The 22,209-nt window shown below is 40.4% G+C and overlaps 2 protein-coding genes and 1 long non-coding RNA gene across 4 annotated transcripts in view; 1 reads left to right on the forward strand and 2 right to left on the reverse strand.

Moving 5' to 3' along the window:
* Il22ra2 (interleukin 22 receptor subunit alpha 2) lies at positions 1-10,253 on the reverse strand. The gene is made up of 5 exons (XM_013068042.3): positions 10,155-10,253; positions 7,254-7,389; positions 4,813-4,991; positions 2,296-2,465; positions 1-1,234 (listed from the first exon to the last, which is right to left on the reverse strand). Exons 1-5 carry the CDS (start codon positions 10,210-10,212, stop codon positions 1,085-1,087), a joined length of 693 nt encoding a protein of 230 aa, XP_012923496.3. The 5' UTR covers positions 10,213-10,253; the 3' UTR covers positions 1-1,084.
* On the forward strand, positions 8,687-20,254 carry LOC147824204 (uncharacterized). 2 transcript variants are annotated; one of them, XR_015442481.1, is made up of 2 exons: positions 8,687-16,362; positions 16,857-20,254. It is a non-coding gene; the product is annotated as an uncharacterized LOC147824204 (long non-coding RNA). The 2 variants fall into 2 exon arrangements; XR_015442482.1 differs by having other exon boundaries at positions 18,251-20,254.
* Ifngr1 (interferon gamma receptor 1) overlaps positions 19,637-22,209 on the reverse strand; it is a 22,582-nt gene continuing 20,009 nt past the window's right edge. The window contains exon 7 of the mRNA XM_004871472.3: positions 19,637-20,898. Coding sequence (XP_004871529.2) covers positions 20,335-20,898 — 564 coding nt within the window. The 3' untranslated portion in view covers positions 19,637-20,334. The remainder of the gene's footprint in view (positions 20,899-22,209) is intronic.

A 22,209-nucleotide genomic window follows, 5' to 3' on the forward strand; every position in this document is an offset into this window, starting at 1 on the left:
TAGAGTGAAAAATAATTGCTTTACTAGTCTCTCAGTCTGTAACATTAGTTTTTTGTCTGTATTTTATTTATTTTTTTCCAGTTTTTATTAGCATATGTTTACAGTACACAATGCTTACATTCTTTGTGGGGTGTTGATATGTGTACATAACATTTATGTTGTTTCATCCCTTGCTATAAACATGAGTATGTATATATTAATGTAACAATATTTTCTAAAAATCATTTTAACATTTTGTTAAATGTCTATTAGTTTTGGGTTCTTAATTTTTATTTTGCTGTTCTACAAAAATGAATATTATTGTTAAGGATATTACATTCAGAAATTAAGTTCTTTATCTCACAGAGCCCTTTATTCTTTGGCTCTTCTTAAAATTCTAATTTTGAGGAGCATTGCTCAAATTTAGTTTACAAGTGAAATATAAAGAATGACATCATAGTACAGTGATAGATGTGTAGTCATGTTTATAGCAGCACAGTTCATAATAGTTAAATCTTCGAAGCAGCATATTTATCCATCAACAGATAAATGGGTAAAGAAAATGTGGAGTACTTACACACAATGGAGTACTACTCTGCCATAAAGAAAGATAAACTTGAGTCATTTGTAGGAAATTGGGTGCATTTTGAGACCATATTGTTAAGTGAGATAAATCAGACACACAAGTTTAAATATTGCATGTTTTCTCTTATATGAGAAACCCAAAATATAAAGAGTAAAATAAAAGATTGATAATAGGAAGTAGGGAGAAAGACCTTTCTCAAATGGGAAGGGAACTAAGAGATAGAGGATGTGGGGAAGGGAAGGGTGTGAAAAAGGGATGAAGATGTGTTATACACAAGTACCAACTCCACAAAAGGAATGATAACATTATGTACTGCAAACACATACTAATAAACAAAAGATCAGCAGGCATGTTACTTAAAAAAAAAGAAAGAATGGAGAAGCAAAGAAGTCCCTGAAATGTAATGGTGAACATTGCTTTAAGAAAATAGAAAAATGACTTTCAATAAGAGGCTCCAACACAAGCCGTTCCCTTCCTGGAGAACTTTGGTTTCCGTCCTTCAGAGCACTTTGTTCCAGTTTATGCAGCCCCCACACATCTCTTTGCACTTCTTGGGCTTCCTCTGTCAAACCTGGGTATGTATAGTTCAGCTACTATGCAGGCACCAGAGCGAGGTATGAGACCTTCAATTTCAACAACTCTGTGAGGCCCTTCATAGACTTGTTGTTCCTGCACACAAGAGAAAAAAAATCAGATGTTTCTAGAAAGTCACTGATTTGCTCAATTTTTGTTAAAATCAGAAAGTTATGCCAGGTCACTGCAGTGCATGGGTGGTGAGGTTCCTTTCCAAACACATCTTCCTCCCCGCTCCTGGGCCACACCCAGTAAAGGGACAGGTAAGGGGCCCAGTAGGTGCAACCTGGCTTTGCCCTGAGCGGTGTGGAACGACTGACCCAGTGGTCAGTGTCTGTTTTTCAAGAACTGGCACCATGCAATGAGGAGAATGAGCAGACTTTCAGAGATAAACGTAGACGTGCAACGTGTGGCCACAGAGACACGGAAAGTCAGAGAGACAGAGCAGCATCCCAGAAAACTCATTTCCCTGCTCCCCTGTCTGGTCCTTATAAAGCCAGGCAGCACTTGTTCCTGTTTCTGGGTATCCATAGAGTTGCTTGTTAGCTCCTAATGAAACTTTCCCCTCTTCTTGTTTGAATTTGAAGGAATTTGAATGGGTTTCTCTTCCTTACAACCAAAGGAACCTGTCTAAGATGGATACCAGAAAAGGAACAGTCAGGTCACCACCAGACCCAGACAAAGGCACTGGTGGTGGATTTTCTAATTACAAATTAACATCGCAAAATTGATAGAAACACATAGTGCTGTGATTCAAAAGCTACTAAGCTAAATAAGCATAAATAAGCATAAATAAATGTATGGTGTAAAACCTATAAAAAATGAATGTTCATGGCAGTCCAATGAGATGGAATATTGTTATTGCCAATTTCTAGATATGCAGGGAAGACCAGATGGAAGCAAGTCGAGTGATGGAAAAACACACACATGTGCACATCGACATACATAGCAGACACATACACATATGCACACATAAGCTTAGATGGTGATCCAACCACCATTGTTTATCACTGAGGGTGAAAGTAAAGAAGAACAAAACAAGATGGGAGGAAAATAAGAGGAGACAGAGTAGCAGAAAAGAGGATATACAATATGATTAAAATGTTATTTAACATTCAACAAAATGAAAAAATACCTATCTATTCATCTGAACTTACCATTTTTAGTGAATTTTTAATTATAAAAACTCGGTATTCTAGGTCATAGTAATTTTCCATTGATATAGTTTTTCCTTTTTGGTCTCTATATGGTGGATTTGGAGTATGGAAAACCACCGACAACAATCCATTAACTCTGGTTATATTTATGACTGGAGGCTCTATTTTCGCTGTAAAAAGAATAGGAAATTTTGCCAAACCATCCAAAAACTGAAATATGACACATGGACTCACTACGCATCATGCTAAATCATTACAAAATGAGAGAATTCTGGTTCATGCATTTTGTTTCCAATAATCAGATCATTATTAAGTATGAAACTCAAATTGTCCCCAGATTTACTGTAATATTGCTAAGTATAGATTATCTCACTGTTTTATTGTTTGGTATTCATTGTAATTTTCAGATTATAAATTCACATCTTTTAGGTTTTGATTGATTAATTTTGAGATAGGGTCTCCATATGGCTTTGAACTCACCAAGTAGTCCAGGCTGGTCTTAAATTTGTGGCAACCCCCTGTGTCAGCCTCCTGAGTGCTGGGATTACAGGCATGTGCCACCATGCTCTGCTTCTCAAAATACAACCCGTTCAATACTAAACTCGCAATCTTGATTACCTTGTTTTCCACCAAACTGGTCTTTTTCTGTGAAATGCCATCAAAAGCATCTCACTAATTTATGTAATTATTCAAGAAAAACATTTAGAGATCATCTTAGACACGTTCTCCCTTACCTCTATATCTAGCCTATTACCGAGTCCTGCCATTTTTCCTATGAAATATCCCTACAATAGTAAACTTTCTATAGCCCTTTTCATTTTCCTAACTCAAGCTAATCTGTATTCTGTAGACTATTACAGTAACCTCATATGCCTATAATCAATCTGTCTCCCCAAATATACCCACAATGATCTTTTCAGTGCGTAAGTCTGATCATAGGGTCCCCCAATTCAAATTACATTTTGGGGGGCTAAGGTATAACTCAGTGGTGGACTTCTTGCCTAGCATGAATAGCACTCAGGCTTCCATTCCCATAACTGCCTACCTTCCTGAAATTACTTATATTTTTTTCCTAGGGGAAGTCCTAACTCCTGGACAGAAAATTCTCATCCTAGCCTACCTTCCAGTCTCACCTCATTTCATCCTCCCTCCTTGAATGCCGTATTTCATACCAGCTGTCTTCTAGCTCCTTGGATTATCACACTCTCTCCTACCAGTGAGTCTTTGCCTGGAATGCTCTGCTCTACCGTCTGTCCAATTAACCCCTTTTAGCTATAGCTATCAGCTCAAGTGTCACTTCCACAGGGATGCTTGTCCTGACAACGTTATCCAGCTTCCTACTTGGCCAGGATCTCATAGCACTGTGCAACTCTCTTTTGTACCACCTGTCACAAGTATTGTTTCATGCATGTGTGATTCTTTTATTGATAGCTGTCTTCCCTATTAAACAGAAAGCTCAAGGAAAGAAGAGTTGTCTTCTGTGTTTGCCATATTTCCTCTAGGACCTCATAAAATGCCTGGAACAGAGTAAGTATCTTATAAATAATTGCTGAATGAATAAAGAGGCAGGGTGATTCTTTAATCTGACTGTAGCCCACTCCATTAGAATATCAGTCCTATTCTAAAAATCCATATGTATATTTAATCCAAGAAGGTCTAGGTTCAGATAATATTGAAATTACAGAGGATCAAATTCTGCTTCCGACTTAACACTTTTTGTTATTTATATACTTTTCAAAAAAAGCCTCCAGAGTTGTTGCAGGAGGATACTCAGCTGGAGGGTGCTGGGATGGCTGAGTGAGCAGGGATCCTCACTATTGCTTCTATGGCAGGAGCTCCATTTTCAACTGGTTTATGAACTGCATGTCTAAGTCTCCTACCTATGAGGCCCTGGAATAAAAAGTCTTTTTATAGAACACTGCGTAAGGCTTTTTCTTTTTTTTAGAGGGGATGGTGATATAAAAACATGCTAAACTCTTCTTAACACTGTCCCAATTTTAATAGGATTGAGTCAAAGCTTCCCTTCATCTCACCCAAAATCTTGAGCTATTCTTACTTGATGGGTAGAAAACCCACATAATGGAGTATTATTTGAGCATGTAAGAGAATGAAGTATTGATATGTGCTACAACCATGGATAAACCTTTAAAACATTGGGCTAAGAGGAAGAAACCAGTCCCAAAAGACCACATACTATGATTCCACCTAGAACAGGGATAAGAAGCAGATCTGGGCTTGTTGGGGTAGTCAGGGGAGAGGAAGGTGATAGCCACAGGGCATGGAGTTTCCTTCTGAGGTGATAAGAATGTTCTCAAGTTGACTGTGGAGGATGTTTAAATGTATACGTGCACACATTAAAACCGTTGAATTTTATATGTTGTATGAGTAAATTATAAGAAGCGTGATTTATATCTCAGCAAAACATTTTTAAAACCAACAAGGCCAGGGCATGGTCCTTGGCTGTGCTCTGTGAGGCAGCTCAAAGGGAGGAAGAGAAAAGAACCTCATGGAACTCACTTTCCCACCAGGGAATGAAGCGTGGTGTCATGCTCCATCCAGAGTAAACCCCTGCCGAGGCCGTCTGCACCCTCCCATAGTAAAGCTCCTGCAGGTCTGAGGTTTCGTTTGTAAGGTCACAAAAGAGTTCCTGAGTACCCCAACATTCCTTCTTACTTTTCCAGTCTCTCTCACCATACCTAAAGAAAGGAAAAATACAAACATCTGTTTCTTTTCTCCATCAAAGGAGTTTTAAGCTTTTTCAGTGAGTTCATTCTTTAGACAGGTTGAAATCTGCCCTGTAATATCAGTACCATTTATTGCAGTCTTCAATATTTGAAAATTTTGAAGTTTTCTGTCTCGGTAACCAAAGTGCTGGCAAACTGAAAGATAAATTCGACCTTGGCACTTTCTGGATCACTAATGTAAGGCTTTTTATTTTGTTTCTACTTGTCAAAGTGATTCTTCTGGTACACGAACCAACTTCCATTTTTATATACTCATTCTCTACATCCTTAATGCTTCTGACATTTCAACTCTGTGGTTTTCCTGCACTTCTCATGGGCTTCCTATTGAGCAATATGTCAGATCCCGAGAAGTTGCTACCATTTGTCATCCTAGGTGATGCTTACTGAACACACATGACTCATCTTTTTATTGAAAATTAAGCAGAAGTTGTGGTGAGGGCTCCACAGAGAGCTCTATGATCAGGGGCTGGGTGAGAGGGGGATAAAGTTGTGCAAAAGGTAATGAGGCAATGAGACAGACAGGTTGACGCTGAGGCTGGAGGATGGTGTAGCAGCTAAAGAGAAGACTAAGATTTTACTTCCTTTTCAGTTGCAAATCAGAGCAAAATCAGTAAGGTGAGAGTAGAGAGCAGAACAGGAAGTCGAGGCTGGGGAGCAGGGCTTCTCCTTTGTTAAAGGACTTGCAGTCTAATCTTAGACCCGTGCAATGAGGACTACATCTGGTCTCAATTCTCTGTAATCTATATAATGGCAGCAGTTCCTTTATATCAGGATTAAAACAGAACCAATAGCATACGTAGGGCACAATTTGATGACTTTCAATTATTGATGAGACCTTGCCTTTGTTAGCTGAACTTAACTGTAATGACTGGGTTGTCTTATAATATGATACCTGAGGTTTTCTTCCTATGCAACCTGCTAACTGTAGACTGACAGGAACCAGATATAACCAAAGTGAAAGTTTTCAAAATGATAGATCTGCATTTGGAACTGAAAATACCATAGAGATAGCAATCACTCCAGGTATCCTGAGATCCGAAATTTATACAGCCTTTGGGAGCCCTTTCAAAGAAAAAGAATTATAAATTTAAAAATCTTCCATGGGGTCCTGAAGTTTAATCTTCATCTTCATGGTAAAACAGCTTCTAATTCCCTCATTACTTTACCCACAAATAGATACACTGTGGACCCATTAGGCTGCCTGAGGGGACATATGAAGAGTACTGATACTACTTCTCTACTGAGGGATCTCTAGCTATGCACAAATCTATTTTTTAAATGAAGAATCCATCATTGGAAAGATCTGGGAGTTTTACATTTGCTAAGCAAAATGTGTAGAGAAAAGCAGGAACAATTAAAGGCTAAGAAACTTCTAGGGATATTCCCTCTCATATTAATTAGGGCAATCTGAACTAAGGTCTATCCCATGCTGGAGGGGCATAGAGTAAAAAATTGCTACTTTGCCTCATGCATATCTCTAATTTTCTGGATTTCTAACAAAAATGCATGAAAACTAAGCTGTAATACTTCCTGTCTTGTGCTCAGCCAACATCTCAAACTATGTCAGGGAAGGCAGAGCCTCTAAAAACTCAGGGAATGTAATACAGAAAAGGCCACCATTTTCCAATCCACAGTGTGTATTTCCAAGTCTTGACCAGGAAGCGTCAATGAGAGCTGAATATTGGCACTGGTCCTGCAGGGAAAGTATGAGGCTCCCACAAGAGGAGCGTGTGGCAACACATCCCAGTGTGTGTTCATGCTTACCAGTGTTGCTAATGTTTGAAAAGAATTTCATTAGCAGTAATGCCATTCTAAAATATGATTGTTAGATTAGAAATGCGTTTTACACACTCAGTGCTGCTGCAAGTTCACTGCAGCTGTTAATAGTACTCGCTATGTGTAGAACAAGGCACTTCCAGCATTCCTTTGACAAATGTGTACTGAGGGCTCATCAAGAGCCAGGTGCTGTAGGGGAGCCAAAGTTCTCAGTACTTTCCTAATACTCAAGTGTTTGATCTAAAGACTGCATCCTCAAGTGTTTCAGGTCCCCAAGCAGCTTTTTGGGACAACAAGTCACTTATGTCTGTCTCTGTTTCTTCTCACCCCATCTAAAACTCCTCTGAAAAGATCTCAGCTATTAAGACTTCATCATGCTCCAGAATGTGTCATCTCTGTGGTCTTTTCTGTCACTTGGAGGATGCTCAATTTACTTACATTTTGTACTGCACAAAATAGATGCTCTGATTGCTGGTGAGAGCCCACCCAGGCTCCCAGAGCAAAACATTATAGAAGTTTCGAGACTGAAATCGTACCCTCTGAGGCTTCAGAGAGTCATGAGCTGGCTGAGTTCCTAAAATAATGAGAAGGAAAAACACAGAACATGAAGATGAGAAACATGGTTATTGGCAGCAGTCTAAACTGTAATACCAGCATCAGGATTTCTTGAAGCACTTGCTCTAATTGTAGGTAGTAGAAAGGGAGCCCAGAAATCAAACATTTTTGGCTCTTCAATATGATGATTTTCATGCACATTAAAGTTTCATTCTTTTTTATTTATTTATTTTTTTTGTGGTGCTGAGGGTGGAACAGGGCCCTGTGCATGCTAGGCAAGTGCCGTACCATGGAGCTAAGCTCCAGCCCAGGGTGAAGTTTTAGAATGATGAGTTCCAGACTATAAAAAACACATGTGATATCCTCCCACCCCACTCCCCAAGGAAATAGATCTTATTGAAAGAATATTGTCCTTAGTTCTTTCCCAGATAGTGACGGGATATATGATTAAGATGAAAGACCCACACGAAGGTCACCTGTCCTCCTCCCTAGGAGACTTTTGTTAGTCCAAGGGAAAATTTGACTGGGATTAATTTGGCCCCAGGACCTGAGCCCAACACTCAGTTCCTTCATTCTCTGGTTTTCAATCACTCTCCGGTTTGGCCTTCAGGTAGTTCAGTCTTTGTTGTCCCCTCCTGAATGGCGGTCCTCACCTGCCTGCCCTCTGGCTCCGAGGACCCACGCAGGATTGCTCAGATGAATTGGCCCACAGTAATGTGGCCACTGTCCAAGGCCTCACTGGGGCCCAGAGTTCTGGGTAGCAATCGTGGCAGCAGAGGGAAGGTTGTGCTTCAAATCATGTAATTTGAAATCATGTGACAAATCACGTGGCACAGTGCCCCAGTCTCACCTGTGTTGACTCTTATGCCACCAGGAGACTTACGACAAGATTTTATTTTAGGGTCCAAAGATTTTGATAAGGAAAGAAAGATTGGGCCAGAGAAGCAGCAAACAGAAAGCACCTCTGTTTTCTCCCTGACCTTATCTTCTGTCACCGTGCACCTCTCTCCTCCAGAGTGATCTCCTTTTCTTGCTTCCCGGTGCCGGCAGTGACCCGACCTTAGGGGCTCTGAGTTACCCCTGCCCTTTTCCTGAGCTGCTCTGCCCCTGGATTTCTTCCCCTGGGTCTGTACATGTGCCATTTCTCTAACTCTTTACATGTTTGCTCAAATATTACTTAACTGAGGGAAAGAAAATACTTCCAGACTGAAGATCTAGCAACTCTCAGTTAATTAATTTTTAATGACTGGGGCTGCTTCCTCGGGTATCTATCCTTACCTATCAAACTGTGTTAACGTTGTTATTTGTCACGGATTTGTTTTTGGGTTTTTTTGTTTTGGTACCGGGGATCGAACCCCGACGGATTTGTTTTTATTTGTATTTAGTGTACCAAAGAGCAATGTAAAGTTGGGAAGAACCTATTGTCACAGTTGATTTTGCCCCCTCCATCACTACTCAATTAATTACATTTAGGACATAAAAATTTCCAAGGTTCTCGGGAGATGATAGGCACAATTTCCTGAAGACCTTCCTAAAGCTGATTTGCTAACCTGAAAACAGACGTCTGCAGGCCCTTTATCTCTCTGTCTTTGGATTTCTTGTCTTTGTAGCACCATTGCTGCTACCTCCAACGCGCTCTGTGCCAGGCACCAAGGGACTTTTATCTTACTCACTTACTGGATTTGCTCAGCTCTTCTGTGAGAAAGGTGCGACAGCAGCTTCCTCCTACAGACTGAAACCTTACGCTATGGAGAGGTGAAGGAACTTGCCCAGGACCAAATGGTGAAGCTGTTTTTCTAAACCAAGGCTGTCTGATGCCAGAGCTGCCTCTTACTGCAGAAAACCAAGAGCAAAGCCTCAGGAGAGAGGAGCGAATGGAAGAGGCAGAGCTATTAGAAGCTAAGAATATCCTTTCTCCTCCTCCTTCTCCCCTCCTCCTCCCTCTTCTGGCTTGGATTCATTGAACATTGAACAAATATGAATATTCAACATATGACAGGCACTGTGCTCATTCTTTTCAACTTAATTTAGTTTCCACCACCACCAGATAAGGTAGGTCATTTCATTACTGCATTATTTTGATGGGGAGGCTGAAAAGTTGTAAATTAGCCCCAAAGAAGGTGTTTCTCTAGCCTATGGTGACGGGCCTGTAAGATCCTGCCACATTTTGTTGAGAGTCCTTGTTACAGAGGACCAGAGCTGTAGCCTGTTCTCACAGATTTCTAGAAGATGGGGGCTGGAATTACTTTTATGCACCAGTCACTGGCGAGCTGTGTGGTCACAGGAATTTATGGACGCCTTCTCCACTGAGAGCTACTCATCTGTTGACTTGGGAACCCAATGGCTTTGCTCAGAGGTCTGTTGTTCCTGAAGTGTTCTCTGAAAACACCAGCAGCGAATTCTCACAACTTGTGTACATCCCTCTTCTATGCCAGACGCTGCTCTCAGCACTTGGCATATACAGCAAGTCACTGAATCTTCACAGTGACCTACAATCTCCATTCAAGGAAATTGAGGCACAGGTTGTTCAAGAAACTGCACCAGTTTTCCTACTTAGCAAGTGGCTGGGTTGAAATCTAGACTCTGACAGTCTGGCTTAGGGGCCCATGCTTATAATTCCTATGGGCAGAGTCTCTGACCCCATTTGGTCTTACCATTCAATGACCTAAGAAAGCTGTAGTTTTAACTACAAAGCCCATAGAAAATATCAATGCCATTTCTAACAGTCTCTTGATCAGACTCCAAGACAAAGCTGTGGTCATTAAAAAGAAGCAAGGCACTTACCTACTCCACCAGTCAGGAAAAGGCTGAGGAGGAAGCCTAGAAAGCAATGCTTAGGCATCACGGTCCCAAGAGCAACTGGCCAGGCAACTGGTGCTCCTTTCAATAAGACAGCTCGGCCCAGAGGAGGGAGCTATATAACATGCAAGGTCAGCATTGGTATTTATCAGTTAGGTACTGAACACTTGAACACTGGATTGCATATTGAATGTGTGTTTAGTTCACTACAAAATGTGCTTGTTATTTATAGGATCCTGTGGTTAAATGGTGTATTTTCAAAATTAATTGATGTTTTTAAGATGACTGAGACCCAAGTAGTATAGAAGAATTACAGACTTATTCTAATTTAATTGTAAAATTATAAAATTATTAGAGGTATTTGTCATACAGGGCTTTATATATTAAAGAGAGGTATTGGTGCATATAAAAAGTATAATATTGTTATGCTCGTATTCTTGAATTACAGGGGAAGTTAGCCTTGAAGAAGTCTTATTTTAGTATAGCTATAATAGCTTTTAAGGATGTATTAACATTTCAGTATAAATCATAACTTCCTGGTTTGATGTCTCAGCTGTTTTAGAACTTTCAGCCAAGTTCAATTATTTTTGGTGTTGAAACTTAGTAAGTTGAGTAAATTATTTTTCTTCTACTGCTTGTCAGTTACGACCTGTTCTTTGTATGGGTTGGCACTGATTTAGAATTGTTAAAATAAGAATAGCTTAAAGGAACCAAAGTTTTGCTTGGTTTGATTGAGCATCTGAGTAGAAGTTGTTTTGTTTTCATTAATGCAGTTCTCTATCTCAGAATTTTAAATTTTTACACTAGAAAAGTTCATTCAAAAGATGTACAGTAGTGGTCTAGTACTGTTTGAAGGACTGAAAAGACTTTCCTCTTATAAATGGATGGTTCATAAATAAAACTAGGCACATAGTGAAAAACAAAGAAATAAAATATTCAAGCTGACCACTCTTTGCTTAACTAATGGCAAATGTTTCCTTGAAGCAACTACAATTTTATTTTGCTGCATTATTTTGTCTTTTTTATAAAAGTATAAGAATCACTTGAAAAAAAAAAGAGTTGTTGTAAGTCCTGTGTTTATGGAAAGCTTGCTGTCTTTGGAGCCGGGCTAGCAGACCCGAGGGCAGGGTAGGGCACACACTATGGAAATAGCACCAAGGTGAGTGAGTGAAACCGAGACAGGCTGGGAGAAATAGACAAGTAGAAGGGAGACAAGGAGAGTGTAATTTTAAAATTGCAATTTTAACAAAACTGCAGCGTCAAGTCACAAAGTTACCCAAGATTACATTGCCCTTTTCACCTCAGACCTGTTTTTCTTTCTGTCTTCTCACTTCTAAAGCCCTGAATCTTAGAGATGAAATGTCTATAAATTTGGCTTGTATTTTTTTACCGATACTACACTCCCATAAACTCCCAAAACTGCCACTCTCAATGAAATGGTGCTGTGAATTGGGTACCATGTCTCCAAACATCAAACATGCCCCAATGGTTTGCATTTTAACCTTTAGTTGATAAAGCCAGTTTTTGCTTTAGCCCACTAGTGAGTAACCTGACATTAAGGAAACAGACACCAGGTAAATGATAAAGAGCTCAAAGAAATAAGCATCCCAGGTCTAGATACCCCAAGACCACATAAACACCCCTAACACAAAACCATAGTGGACCTCCTTTCTCAAAAGCCTGTACTTTTTCTGAGTGCGTTTTCTCTTTCTTCCTAATAAACTCTCTGTGTCTTTCACTGATGAGATGCTGAGATGCTTTTCCGTGACAGTGAGTTAAGACCCTCTTCCCCAGTGAGTTGAGGTTCCCTGTCTCCTCTTTGGGGGGACCTCCTTGAACCCAGAACAGTGACAAAACAACTCACTTGGCCTTACATGAGGGACACCAGTACCAGGCTGATTTTGAGTACTGTGCTTGGTAGCTACAGTGCCAGGGACACTGGCCATTGTTTAAAAAAAGGATGGAGCTTCTCATCTACTCTTTCTTGCCCCTTCTTGGGTGGCCCCCACTGAACCTCCCTGGTGTGCCTCAGACTCTCTCACCCCTTCTTCCCTCCATGGCGGCACTTCCTGCCTCAGTCTTTGGTTTTCCCCTCTCTGTCATGGACTCGGGCCCCACTCAACTAATCCCTCTCTCTAAAAGATAATTGAGCCTAAAAAAACAAACCATGCATTAAAATGTGGGGGGGGGGTTGTTTGTTTGTTTTGTTTTTTGTACTGGGGATCAAACTCAGGACCTTGCACTTGCCAGGCAGGTGTGGTGTCCCTGAGCTACATCCCCAATGCCAACATTAAAATGTGGGTGTGAAGGACAATCATTTTGGGCTATGTTAGATCTTTTTCATATCTCCTTTAAATCTGATCAAAGTAGGTCATCTGTTCTTTGCCCATGATTCATCATATTGTTTTACAATGTTCTTTTCCACATGGTTTTAGAGGCACTAAAATTATACACTGAAGCACAATAAAGTCATAAAACAATTTTTTTGTTGTTAATGAGAGAGAATCTTAAGGTCAAAAGAGGAAATACACCTTGGTGTTATTTTATTCTTGTGCAATTAGCCTTGTCACGTTCTTAGTAGAATCGGCCCCTTAGTGAGGAATAGTGATGGCTGCTGAGCAGCATTCATTCATTCATTCATTCACATTTAGCAAGTATTTGCTGCACCACCATAAGCTAAGCATTGTAGCTTCTTGATCCTTCTAGAAGGCAAGGATGGAGGCAATAATGAGCAAAGGCAGGGTTGTGACTTTTAGTCATCTCTTTCTTCCCCTTCTTATGGGAGACAAAGAGTTTCAGAAGGTGGTTGCAAAGCCACCTGCTCCTCCATCCTCCACCATAAAGATTAGGCAGGACTGGAGCTGCGGGAGATTCACTAACAGACAGGGTGAGCAGTGCTTCGGGGCAGGAGTCCTCACAGATGGGGGGAAGGACGGCCTTCTTCGGGAAGAAGGGAGCAAAGGGAAGCCGTTCTCTCAAGGTCACCACCCCACTGCAGGACTCAGCATCTGTAGAAAGCAATGCTGGAACCTCGAGGCCTTGTGTGGAGCTGGTGCCACTCCCGGAAGGCCTCACCTCTGACCAAGTGATCTTGGAACAGAGCCTGTCAGGACTTCCTTTGGAGACCATGACCAAGACTACCCTTACCACATAATGAATTCCAGAGTTATTCCAGGACACTTGCATACTTTCTGAAGTGAAAGGTGTACAGAAGGTTTGTGAAGATAATACCAGGTTTTCCAGCACCTCCACACTGCATCTGACCTCTGCATCCAGACTCATATCTCTCCAAGGGAAGCTGTTATTGCTTATAAGGTAATTTGGGCTTTCAAAGAAGAAGTACGCAGCAAGTCTTAGCTCCCCTTTTCACCTCCTTGGTGCATCCTGTCTTCCAGTCTTCCTAGCATCACCCTTAACTCACTGATGGTTTTTAGACAGAGCATTGATCCTGCTTTTTAAATGTGCATGTGTGTGCTATAACCTGGGTTTGGAACATCGATGTTCAACATCACTGACAGCAATGGATCCTATTTTAAAGCAGTCAAACTGTTTTCAATTCCAGTTAAAAAGAACAGGAAAATAATTTAACTCAAGGTGTTATATGTAGAGCAGCAAAACATGAAATGGGAGTTTCTGCTGAGTTACGGACTTTGTAGAATAAGAGGAAATGAGGAGAAAGGAGGAAGAGTACAGAATCTGTAAGAACTGAGTTCTCCCAAAGATGAGAGCTCTCTTGCTATGTTAAATTTTAGAAGCCAAACCAGTCCTGTCAGTATTCAATGTTCTCTAATTGTGTACTATCATAACATGTGTAAAAGTCAACATTGCCAGTGATACCGCAAAGTAGATGAAAAGGTAAGATTAGAGTCTATTTTCCTACTCATTTCAAAGCAGAGATATTTATATTTGTACAGAACTCTTTCCAATGAAATGTCATTTGGCGTGGAAGAAAATTATAGCTAATGGGGGACCTGTACTCTGCCTTACTGCTGGTATTAAATGCTGGCTTAGAATAGCTGCCTTCTCCCTGCCCTCCCTCAGCCCCACCCCACAGGAGGACTGTGACAGTGGATGCCTCCATTGTGTTGGGTCTGGATAGAACTTGGCCCAGTCCTGGCCTTGGACAGTTGATACTTTTCATCCTTTGTCTTTGTGGCTTCCAGCAGACCATGAATTCATCCAGGTTGGGTATACAGTCCTCTTTCTGCTATTTGGTTATTCTTTCTATTCTTTTACAGATACACATTGGAGTATTACAGATGAAACTGTATAATGTCTACCCTTTGTTTCAAAATATCCAGGAGCTAAGGAATGGTTACAACCCGATAATTATTAAAACCAAGAATTATGTACATGGAGGTCCACAATATTTTTTACTTTTGTATATGACTTTTCATAACAAAGAAAATCTTTTAAAGGTTTATTTACAAGGTGTGATCTTTTTCTTTTTCTTTTTTTTGGTACCAGGGATCGAACTTGGGACCTTGTGCTTGCGAGGCAAGTGCCTGAACCACTGAGGTATATCCCTGGCCCCTACAAGATGTGATCTTAATAAAACCCCTTTTTGTAATTTTAGTGACATTTTGGGAGCCATAAGGAGATGTCATGATTATGGAGCACTGTACTGAGTTCTTTTCATGCATCGGTTTAGTTCATCCTCCCAACAAGCCTGGGAGGTTGGTATTATTATCCTGATATCATGGATGAAAAACTGAAACACAGAATAAGAGAACCTTACTGAGGCTCTGGAGAAAACACCCAAAGTGAGGGGTGAAATCAGAGATGGTTCACCTCAGGCCTGAGGAGTATTAGAAAATCACTATGTATTGTGCTGTTCTTCACTTGTGATATTCACTTTGGAAGGGGATAGAATGATGTCAAAGAAGACTTGTCTTTCTAATCATTCACTAAGTAGAGATCTAATTATTCACTCACTCCAAGAGAAGCTTATGGAGAATCTGCTGGATACCAGACACTATTCTAGGCACCAGGGAGGCAGGAATGAACAAGACGGCAGAGCCAGCTTTCATGGAGCTGGCTTCATTTTCTTCAGTCTAAAGGTCACATATTCCTTGTTCTCCTTCAGAAAAGCGTTTAAAAACTGGTGTTCAGGGTGTCTTTGATGGTCTTCCTCCAATGGGGTCAGACTTACTGTGTTTCTTTTATCTTCCTTAGACCCTTTCTCTCCTTCTATGATTTAGAGAGCCACCGGGCATCTCTACACATTTCATCTTGAATATAACTTGAACACCAGACCTACAGAAAACCATGTACCTGTAGTCCCAACAACTGGGACACCATTTGTCCCTTATTTGCAAGGCCCTCTTTACTCTCCTAAAGGAGGCCCATGACCTTTCAGCAGTTCTGAATTTGGGAAATAATTGGTTTGCAATTCAAAATAGTTTTGTGGACTTGAATTCAGAAAAGAAGGAACTTTGTTATTCAAACATAATAACAAGCATAATAACTTTTCTACTTTTAATTTTGATAAATGTGTGGGCCATGAACACTATTAGATGGAGTATTCATGATCCAAAAATGTGAAATACAAAATGTTCCACAATCTGAAACTTTTTTTTAGCACAGACATGATACCACAAGTAGAAATTCCCACACCCAACATCATGTGACGGGTCACAATCAGGATGCAGGTGCACTAAAAATACTGTAATAAAATTACAACTTTAGGCCATGTGTGTAAGGTATATGTGAAACATAATGGATTTCATGTTTAGACTCGGTCCTAGCCCAAAGATATCTCATTATGTACATGCTAATATTCCAAAATCTGAAGCACTTCTGTTCCCCAAGCACTTCAGAAAAGGGATATTTGACTTGTATTTAGAAATGTCCATTTGCAAGACTTAGAGCTTTACTAAGTTAACTAAGATTTTTTTTTTATCTTTGCTCATATTTTTTTTTCAATGAAAGAGAGTATGGACTTTATTCCTGACCTAGGTCCTTCACTGACCCTGAAAACTCTACTGAATATCATCAATCACGAGGCCCACGCACAAGCCTAATCATGTGTATTGTGACCCTAGGGAAATCTTCAGAGAAGAACCAGAGTCTGACCAGTTGCCACTTCCTCCATTGCAACCACTTGGGCCTTAGCTACTGTGATCTCTCTCCTGGGTTGTGGCCACAGTCTCCTGACTGGTCTCCCTGCCTCTGCCACTGGCCCTCCCAACAGGTAGAACGTTCCTTTTAAATGTGAAATTGATCATTTTCTCAGAACCATCTCATGTCTTCCCATTTCATTCAGAATGAAAGTCAAAATTTTTACAGTCTCTCACTGGCCCTGTATATCTGACCCGCTTACGTCTCCTAACCTGTATCACTCTAGCCTGGGTGGCCTTTTGGACATTTCTTGAATATGCCATGCCTGTACCCCACCAGCATGGTTCTTCTGCTTGAATGCTCTCCCCGAGATGCCCAGCTTCCTTCCTCACGTCCTTCATGTCAATTCAAATTTACCTTATTGGTGGATCCCTCGTAGCCAGACTAAATAGCAGCACTACTTCCCACCAGCTGGCTGCCTTTCCTGCTTTATTGTCTCTGTAACATTTACCATCATTTGATAGGCTATGTTTAATTTTACTTCCACTGTCTGTGGCTTTCACTAGAATATAAGCCACAGATCAGGCACCTTGCATATATTTATCCCTTGCTTTTAACCCCCTGTAGGGAGGAGCTGGACACGCAGGACACGCTGAGTATCTAGTGCATCAGTGGAAAGGAATGTGCTGTCATCAGCTGTCATGCATGCACAGGATTGACACAAAGAACAGAATGCTTCTCCACTTTTTATGATTGGGGTAGGAGTTTGAGGGAAGGGGCTGAGATTCTCTGGCCCAGGTACCAGGTTCTCGCAGACACCAAAAAGCAACATCATGGGCAACACTGGCCTCTGCAGTTGTGTGGCACTGCAGTCAACTCTTCAGCTGGACAAATTAATCCGTGTGATCCGGAATTACCTGTTTCTTAAGGGTCAGGGAGATTTCCCTGGGAAATCATTTGAGTGCTTTTGTAGGTGCATGGCAGAATTTCTTTGGCAGTTTTCTTGATCTAACTCTTCTATGCTAATTAGCTTTTTTATAGAGTATTCTGTCTCATCTAGATTCACTTTCTGCAAATTGTACTTTCTCCATCCATTTCAGTCATGCATTTACATTTATTTGCATAGAATTGAGAAACTGGTCCTTTATTATTTATTCAGTTTCTCATTTCTGTCGTTTCCCTTTTAGCTTCCTATTTTAAGTAATGATATTTTCTCCATGTTTTATTGTTTTATTTTTAGGAGTTATCTTTACAGGTTTTGTAATTATTCATAGATTCTAATTTTAAAAATTTATGCATCATTCTTACCTCTTTACCTTCTAAGATTCCTTCCAATTTAAACAAAAACTTATATCAGGTGTTTACTTCATGTGTTTTATTCCAATGTAAGTATTTACGCCAGGAATTTACTCTGAAATGTATCCCATTGGCTCTGAAATATAGCATTTTCACTATTTTTTCTCTATCAATTCTACAATTTGGATTTTTCTGACTCAATGGTTTTTAAGTAGAGAATTCCAAGCAGAACTATTTAATTTTTAATTCTCATTGTTGCTTTTCATGATTTCCAGAGAAGCATAAAAGGCTGATTTATACAACCATGCTCAATTTGGAAATCCCATCTTATTGCTTTGATTTCTGGGAATTGAAGACAGAGATGGATTAGCATTTAGTATTTGATTTGCTAGTTAATTGATTATTCAAGGATAAAGATAATGGAAAACAAAAAACAGAAAAACTAAAACCAAAAAAATATCAATCCAACAAGATGTACAGTTTCTAAACAAAAATTGAAAATTTTCATGAACCTCTGAGCAAGGAAAATACTATTTGCCTTTTAAAAGAGTGGTTAAAAAACTTTAGTGCAGCATTACATACTCATCATAAATAACTTATTAGATTCCATTTCCAGATGCACCTGGGGTCATTTCTGGATGTGGCTTCCATGTTGCCAAAGTTAAATAAAGCATGACATATATTTGTATTGTTCTAAGATAATACTGTTTTTCTTTTTAATACAGAAAGTTAAAGAGAGAACAAACCATAGTGGGAAAAACATGGGCTTTGAGGAAAGGTGAGTTCAAATCCCTTAAAAACACTTCTCCGAGCTTTATCTACTGGCAAAGGGATCCCTACCTGTTTCTCGACCCCTGTGTGATTTTTTTATCCCCCTCAAAATGCTCACACAAATCAGAGGATGCAAGTTCATTTGATTTCAGGATCTCTGTACTTTGGAGTTGAACCCATTCAAATGGGTTTCCTCTTAACAATCAATGCAGAGGGTTCCTCCCTTGTCCTGCCCCAGGTCCCTCCATCATCCCAACCCAGGTGTCAGTGGAGCTCCTACCCAAGGGCCAGTCTGGGCCAGCAGCTCACAGCTGACTTGGCCTCTGGGTCAGAATTAGGTAGTGCATAAAAAATCATCCTTCCTCCACATTTGGAGGGAGTACATATTGGTATAATCTTTTCAGAGGTCAGTAATTATTACCTTATCTTTTGCTATTTCAATTATTTTCATATTTTTGCTTTTCTCCCATTCTAATGTGTTTTCACTTAAGTTTTTTTTGTGGGGTGGCAGCACTGGAGATCGAACCCAGGGCCTTTGCATCGAGATAGAGTCTCAGATTTTTTAAATTTTTTACATTGAGACAGGGTCTCACTGTATTGCCCAGTGGGACTCAAATTTGCGAACCTCATGCCTCAGCCTCTCAAATGGCTGGGATTACAGGCGTGCACAACTATGCCTACCTAAGAATTTATGTGTAAACTAATTTTTCCTCAAGAACAATTAAAGTTTACCGAAGGATATGTACTTTTATACAGTACACATGCGGCATGTACTGGTACAGCAGTTTGAAAAGCCACTCACAAGACAAGTGTCTCCATGTAAGAATATACAATTCTACTGAAACTGCGAGATTTTACAACTACCACCTCCCCCCAGAATAAATACCATCTCATTTTAACTGCATTTATTATAACCATGGAGAAATATTTTCCTGATTCATTTGCTAATTTCCTCACATAAATTGTATTTAACCGTGTGTTGCCCCATTAACTCATGTGAGTCTTAGTATTTCTATCCCTTTTGTGATTCCAAGCGCTCTTTCTGGACCACACACTCAAGGATGGCCCTGCCCTTCTAAGATATTTTAGTCCCCAGCCCTGCAGTCAAATTTGCTTCTCTTCCTAATCTGCTTGGAACAGGGTTTTGTGCACTGGATGCTAAATACTGAAGGGTAGCGATAAAGGACTATTTTTAAAGAGATTATTTTCAAGATTGTTTAAAAGTTTAGATATAATTAGAAAGTAATCCTACAGCATTAATGCATAGCAACAAATGATAAAAGTATTCTGGTTACCTATTAAAAGACCATTTAAAGTGCTGGAATACATGAATATCAAAGTAAGTTTTTAAAGTACTTTATTTCAAAATAACTAAGTATAATAGTCCATAAAAAAATCTGTATATGTTTCTACTTATATACTGTATCTATTAGTATACACTTAGGTTTTAAATTTAATTTTGAACAGCTTTCAGTTTCTTCCAAAATGAGGCACTAAAAATATATACAGCAGGTGTAGTGCCACATGCCTGTAATCCCAGCCACTGAGGAGGCGGAGGCAGGAAGACCAGGAGTTCAAGGCCAGCCTGGGAAATACAGGAAGGCCCTGTCTCAAAATACAGATGTTTAACAAAACAAAAATAAAAAACATACATACATATACACTTACAAAAAGAAATATACTGAGGTGCAGAAAGGCAAAAAACAAAAAAACAAAAAAACCCATTAGTCTCTTGGAGCGATGAGAATGAAGTATCTCGTTATCACAGGAAGAAGCAGCGCTAACTGGAGAGTATTCATGATTACAGCTAACCCCCCGGATTAAAAGGCCCAGAAGCCACAGCGGGTTTAGGTTGTTTTTAAAGAGTCTCTGTAGTTTTCAGACAGAACATGACAGTATCAACAGGCTCTTTCCGCATCTGTCCACCCATGTCACTCCATTTGGTTAATGTCAACTAAGACACCATGTCTGAGCTCAGGATCTCATCACAAAATCGAAGGAGGAAAATCAGACCTTGTGAAGATGCTGCATCTCAGTCTTAAGAAAATTCTCGGGAATCTGTTGTAAGTCTATAACCAACCAAAGTCTCTTTGCCACCACCGTCCCCCACAAGCACATCCACCAGCACGTGTGGCTTATCGTAACCAAAGGAGGTGGGGGCGCTCCTCTGCAGAACGATGACAGGCTCTTGGCCTTCTGTCTTTACTTGGGTTTTATTGCTTGGAGGGATTTCAGAGTCGGATACGAAGCTGTCTGAACCCACGAGGCCGCTGTCGGAACCATTTCGGGAGTGATAGGAGCTTACGACTACACTGCAGGGTTCCGACTGGTTACTATTCGAATGCAAAGAATTCTCTGTCAGCGCCCAGTCAGAGCCGCTTGCATCCGGCATCAGCGCCTCTGTCTGGGTGGACAGCTCTCCGCTGTGCTCCTCTCCGCCCCGGCCACCTTCAGTGCTGGCGCCCAGCACTGTCCCTGCGGACACCTCCTCTCCAGAGACCAACGCCTGGTTTTCTGGGGCAATCGGCTGATACGATGTGATGAATGTCACGTATTTCGATTCAGGTTTTGTCTCTGAAGTGGCGCTTTTTACCACTGAGAGCTAAAAAGAGAGAAAATGAATGAAGACAGTGAATTACTAAGCTTAAATACCACTTTTCAAACCAACAAAGGTCTACAGGTAACAGAACACTGACACACTTGCGGTAAGGTAACTGAATCACGGTGGCTTTTTCTGTTCTTTTTCATAATAGTAATACTATTGTAAGATTACAAATTAATAACACAGTACACACTGTCCCCCTCGGTACACTTTACATTTGTAATGGGAGCACAGCTGCTTAGCTTATTGAGTGGTTTCATTATTTGCCTCCGTCATTATACTATATTACTTATTGATAGCAATTTTTTTTTAATAGATGCTGGTGTTTCTGATTTTTATTCAGCTACAGAATGTGCTGAATATTTCACACATCTTTTTTATTTATGAAATGATTTTCTTAGAATAAAAGAGCAGAACGACTGTATCAGAGGACACGGCACAGTAATGGCACACCTCGCTGTTCTTCTCACACACACTTAGCTTTGCTCCAAGGCTCTACTGCTTTCCACCAGCGCACGCCACTCACACTGATACTGGCACGGCTGGACAGTCGGGTTCACTGTTCCTTCTCTAGTGAGTGCAAAATGGCCTATTGCAAGGTGGCTTTGTGCCTAACGACTAGCAAGGATGCCTATTATAATTCATATATGAACGGTCTACTTATAGTTGATATTACAACTATTTTGAATATCACGGGTGTTATTCTTGTCATATTTGATTCAAATAGTTATCATTATATCACCTGAAAATGTTCTTTTCATCATTTCAAAGGCTGTGGAATGTTAGCGATCAAATGTCAAGCTTGTGTCTCACTTTTGGCCATCTTCCCTTCTATACTCCAACCATAATAAAGCATTTCCATGTTTGCAGATCTTCAAAAACCAGGCTTTCTAGACTCTTGGCCTCTGTACATTCTATCCCATAGTATGGATAAACCACTGTCCCTCAGGACTGCCCAGACATCGCTGGCTCTGGGACAGCCTCAGCTGACCCCAGCCCATGGGCTGGACAGAGCCATCACTGGCTGTGCACAAGCCTCTACTGACTACCTACCCATCACATACATATCTTCCCTTCCCATCACACTCTAAGCTCCTCACCAGACTTGTGTTTCTATCCTGAGTATAAAAAAACACTTGGTACACCACAAAAACACTTCTGGTTCTGAATGTGTGATAGACTGAGTAATCAGTGCTTCTATATAACACGATGATGCTTAGCACATCTCATCATTCTACTGAATGATGGCGAACATCATCCCACTTTACAAACAAATCGAGGAAACTGTCGAAAAGGTAGAGTTAACATTTG

The sequence above is a fragment of the Heterocephalus glaber genome, unplaced genomic scaffold (assembly GCF_053883595.1).
Source record: "Heterocephalus glaber isolate CG9 unplaced genomic scaffold, H.glaber_assembly_v1.0 deba00001550, whole genome shotgun sequence".
NCBI lineage: Eukaryota > Metazoa > Chordata > Mammalia > Rodentia > Bathyergidae > Heterocephalus > Heterocephalus glaber.